General features: G+C 51.2%; 1 protein-coding gene across 1 annotated transcript; it reads right to left on the bottom strand.

The window, feature by feature from the left end:
• Positions 1-2516: 2516 nt before the first annotated feature.
• On the bottom strand, positions 2517-3983 carry LOC123158193 (uncharacterized). Its single transcript, XM_044576277.1, has 2 exons — positions 3492-3983; positions 2517-3221 (listed from the first exon to the last, which is right to left on the bottom strand). Exons 1-2 carry the CDS (start codon positions 3981-3983, stop codon positions 2517-2519), a joined length of 1197 nt encoding a protein of 398 aa, XP_044432212.1.
• Between the last annotated feature and the right edge of the window lie 954 nt (positions 3984-4937).

Below are 4937 nucleotides of genomic sequence, written 5' to 3' on the forward strand. Positions count from 1 at the left end.
CATTGGCTCTTTCAAGCAGAAGTATTCTCGCAGGTGGCGCACGACACGTACGCCGAGTACCTAGAGAAGCTTCAGGATTGTGCCGGCATGTGAGATGAGATGTGGGATCAAACTATGTATGCTTGAGCATGCTTAATGACGGTTGAACTATGCTTGTGTACGTGTACGCATATTATCTATGTCTGAGTATATTTAATCTATGTTTACTTATGTCTAACTGTGGGATATGGATGCAATCAGTTCGGTTGATGAAATCTACCTCCGTTCTTGTTTATTGGTCCCCTTTGTAATTTGTGTTAAATATTGACCAAAGATTTAACTGACAAAATGTTAGTGCAGGTCAGCACAAATTATATCGTTGGATGCGTATTTGAACATAGCGTTCAATGATATAATTTTTGGTGACATGCATAAATATTACTGAGTTAAATATTTGGTCGAAATTTGGTACAAATTACAAAGGGGACCAATAAACCAGGACAGAGGTAGTACGTCAACCACACACGGTTCCCGAAATTGGAATCGTGTGCAATGACTTTTGTTTTGCCTGTTGCGTCAATCATCCACGGTTGGCTCTAGCAAAGTGTTGCCTCTGAAATTATTTGTGGGACAGAAAACCCTCACCATCCAATTCAAAAAAGAACAAAGAAACCCTCGTCGTCCCCACGTCAGAAAAACCCTCACGCCCGCCCACCACCCCTTGCCTCCGGTCCCCATCCACACCTGCACAAGCTCCTCCGCGTCTATGCATGGCACCGCCTATCGCGGCGGTAACCACTTAGCTCGACGCCTGCCGCTGCCGGCAAACCCCACCGCATTTTGCCACTTCCTCTTGTCGCCGCCTATCGCCATCGACTTTCTCAACGCTGCTCGCAGTCGACCCAGTTCCACTCGATCGGGGAATCTGCCGTACCGAGGGTTGTTTCTCATGGACGACAAGGTAACTAGTTTAATGAGATGTTTTCTCATCTCTTATCCCAATTCATCTGCCTCCTTTAATCACCCGGCGGAAATCATGAATTCATTTTTATTCGAGCTAATTTGAGGGTTTTCTTTCATTCATAGTGTACAGTGTGCCGACACATCGGGACTTTGTGACCTCCGCCAGAGATTCCATCTCACCGTACCAGATGACTTGAGGATGCGCGCGGTATGTTCAATCTCACCCTAAATTAGTTGGCATGGCCTACTTTCCTGAACATATTTAAATATTGCTACATTTGGATAAAAGGTGCCACATGCAACATATACGTCAAAGGGGATTTTCCCCCTTCTTTCTATATTATGCAAATTAATGATGTATTGTTCTTTCGATTACTCTCATATTTCCATGACATCTTGTTTACCCTATCTGTTTATTATAAATTTTTGTCCTTCGATTTCAACTGTTGTATAGTTCTTTCAATTTGGACCCATATTTGCATATTACCATATTTTCTTTAACAATCCTACCATTTTCTGCAGCGCATCCCTTGCTATGCAACAGATTATGTAGTGCATAATTTTTCCCTATACATAGATCAAGGCAGCACAGATGTCATACTGCACACAAACCATGGATTTACAATCATTGCTACTGTAAGACTTGATGAACATAATGACTCCTATTTTGGCACTGGCTCGTGGTGGACCTGTGTCCTCGGGCTCCGCAGTTGCGACGGTGTTTGCTCCAGCACTGGTGCGGAGCTTGGGAGGTAATCCACGAGCAGATGCAGATTGTGTTCTGCATCGGCGGTATCTGAAAGATGGTGGGTCGTTTGTTGGGTTCGTGGTCCGTGGATAGCAGGTATGGTTTTCTCCTCAAATGTCTTAGTCGTGTGGGGCCAGATGTGAAGTTTGATAGCTTGTCCGGGGTGTTGCACCGGTCTGATTCGTTCAACGGTAATGATCTTGTTTTTGGCAAGTCATCTTGGAGGTCTGCAAAGCTGCATATCAGCTGTGGAGCCGCGTCAAGCTCGGGTGTGAAGATGGTCCATCATTTTTTTTTCTTTGGCACTACTGTGGTGGTGTCAGATGCAGGTGGCGGATGTCAGTGTCAAGTTCAGAGGATTCTTTAAGTTTTGCGAGGTCGATATGTACGTGACTTGTACTATGATCATTTTGATATAAATGAGACATGTATTATTATGAAAAAAGTACATACAACATTCCCAACGATATTCGGGTTAGATACACACTTGCTCTGCTTTTTCACCACCGTATTACCGCTGCTTCGGACATCCTTTTCGGCAAATTTGCAACCCCCCCCCCCCCCCCAACACACACACACACCTAAGATAATAGGGTAGCCTTCTCTGCCGAGCTCACCACCCCCCACAACCCTAAGATAGATAATGGCGTAGCCTTCTCTAGCGAGCTTCTTCCTTCCCTCCAGCGAGCTCTTTCCTTCCCTCAAACTGTTTCTTCCATCACGCGAAATCAACTGACCCAAATTCTAAATACGTCGACTTACGTCTAAGTATTGTGACTATTTATTGCGACGAAATTAAGCTGTCCCGACACGGCCGGGAGGCAACCTAGTACTTCTTGAAAGTGATGCTGTACCAGTGATCCATGTACAGCGTCTCCCTGCAGAGATGGACGGTCATCGAGCCATCCTCATCGGAGCCGCCGCTGGCCCTCCGGCCGAGCACGTCCTGCACGGTGACATCCGGCGGGCTCCGGCAGTAGCCGTACGACTGCAGCCGCCTGCCGTTCACGGGCAGGAGCTCGAGCAGGACGCCGACGTGCAGCGGCCGCCGCTCGCACCGCGCGAGGGCCGCCAGCATGCGGCGCCAGAACGGGGCGTCGCCGAGGTTGGCCCCGAGCAGCCCACCAAGCACCCTCGCGTCGAGGTACGTGCGGTCGAGCCGCTCGCAGATCTCCCGGCCGATCATCGCGGCCCGCGGGTGGTCCCTGGGATCCGCGCCGCCGCCGAACGCGAAAGCCTTGAAGTAGTACCAGTACTCCTCCATCGGGGCCTTGCCCAGCACCACCGGCTCCGCCGCCGTGCTGATGTCCCGGGCGAGGTCGGCGTCGCGGCACGTGAAGATGAGTTTGCAGTCGCCCGCGCCCGGGGTGGTCGACGCGAGCTCGCGCCAGGCCGACGCGTCGACAGGCCAGGCGTCGTCGAACACGAGGAGCGATCGGCCTTCCCGCGGGTCGCCGATGATGCGGCGCACGCCGGCGAGGTACTCCGGCCCGTCGCTCTCCCACGCGGTCTGCCCCGGCTGGCCTCCGGCCTTCACGACGTCCGGCGTCTCGAACCACTCGACGCGCGCGAAGTGGCCCCGCACGCGCTCGTCGTCACAGGCGTGCTTGACGACCGTGGTCTTCCCGACTTTCTTGGCGCCGACGATGGCGAGCGCGCTCAGGTATCCGCCATGTTGCTGCAGGAGGAAGTCGACGATGCGCTCCGTCTCGACGTGCCGTCCGAACACGCAGCGGTCCATGTACAGCGTCGTCCGCACTGCCCGGTGCACTTTGCGGGGATACCCCTGGACGAGCAGCACGAACTCCCTCGTGCAGTCGCGCGTCAGCTCCTCCAGCTCTTCGCTGGCAGCCGCCAACCTCTGCATCGACCCACCGTCGTTGTCCCCGGCGCCAGCGCCAGCTCCCCAGATCAAGCTCGTGATGCGGGAGCGCTTCGCCCTGTTGAACGGCGAGAGCAGCGCGAGCGAGCGGCACCGGTTGCCGTTGTCGTCCGTCGCGTCGGCGTCATGGGCGTCGTCGAGGTCGGCCGCCTCGAGGGCGAAGCGGGCGCGGTACATGCCCTCAGTGAGGACCTTGAGGTGGCCGAGCAGCTGGTGGTTGTTGATGTGACGCCCCTCCGCCTCCTCGACCATGCTGCCGATACTGCCAAGCAACCGCTCCAGCCGCCGGCGGTGCGCGTCCCTGGCGCCACGGTCGGTCGGCAGGCGGAGGCCGTCTAGCAGGGACGAGAAGATGCGGCCAAGGATCTCGGACAGCGCCGCCTGAGCGACAACTTCCTTGGCGAAGTCCATTCCCGTTTTACTGTGCAAACAACGTGAATGAATGTCAGTGTTTGGCCGTACAAACAAAGTAGATTAGCTCGATCGTTACCAACGACGACTTGGGGATTCTCAACAACTTTCGAGACATATGCCTCTTTGATTCAGATTTTTTTTCAAAACTATCACGTTTTTTATAGCAAATTCGAAAACTTATCACCTCGCGGGCCAGTCTTCGGCCCAGTACAGCCATTCTTCCGTCAACCACGGGCCGAAGAGCCCTTTTCGGCCAACAACTAATTGAGGACACTGTCTTCGGCCCACGCAAGGCCGACGGGGGCATAGTTCTGTGTTTTTTTACTTCAGGTGATATAGTTTCCGAATTTGCTATAAAAACCATGATAGTTTTGAAAAAAAAAATCGCTCAAATGAATGTATTCAGGAAGTATCAGATTTTGAAGAATTCTTCTACGCCACGGCCTCTTGCACGTCCTTTCCGGGTCATAGATCCTGAAGTTTTTGTTTCAAATGCCTCCTTTGAGGGAACTACGAGATAACGATAGTAATTTGGTTCACTCAGGATCCATTTTGTGTGTGTGTGGGGGGGGGGGGGGGGGGGGGGGGATGTAGCATGTCAATTCAATCCAGCCATGGCAATTTTCAATATTTTGTTTCTTTTGGCTTACAATTCTCCATGTCGTAATCATGGCAATTCCTTGAAAACGCATGAGAATTAATCTGCAGTGCGACAATTTTTTAACAATATTTTATGCAACTAGACCATTGTTAATTTAGAACATGGCAAATTCTTATGTAATAGCATGACAAATTTATCTGTTTTTGCATGACAATTCTGAAGCATTTACGGGAAATAGTTTTTTTAGTGAAAGAAAATGTTCCTTCATTCCTACCAACAAGCGTGTTATTGAGGTTTATTATTCACTAAACAATAGCGCTTGTTGGCAGAAAAATAATTTGACCTGACAA

Source organism: Triticum aestivum, chromosome 7B (assembly GCF_018294505.1).
Source record: "Triticum aestivum cultivar Chinese Spring chromosome 7B, IWGSC CS RefSeq v2.1, whole genome shotgun sequence".
In the NCBI taxonomy this organism is placed as follows: domain Eukaryota; kingdom Viridiplantae; phylum Streptophyta; class Magnoliopsida; order Poales; family Poaceae; genus Triticum; species Triticum aestivum.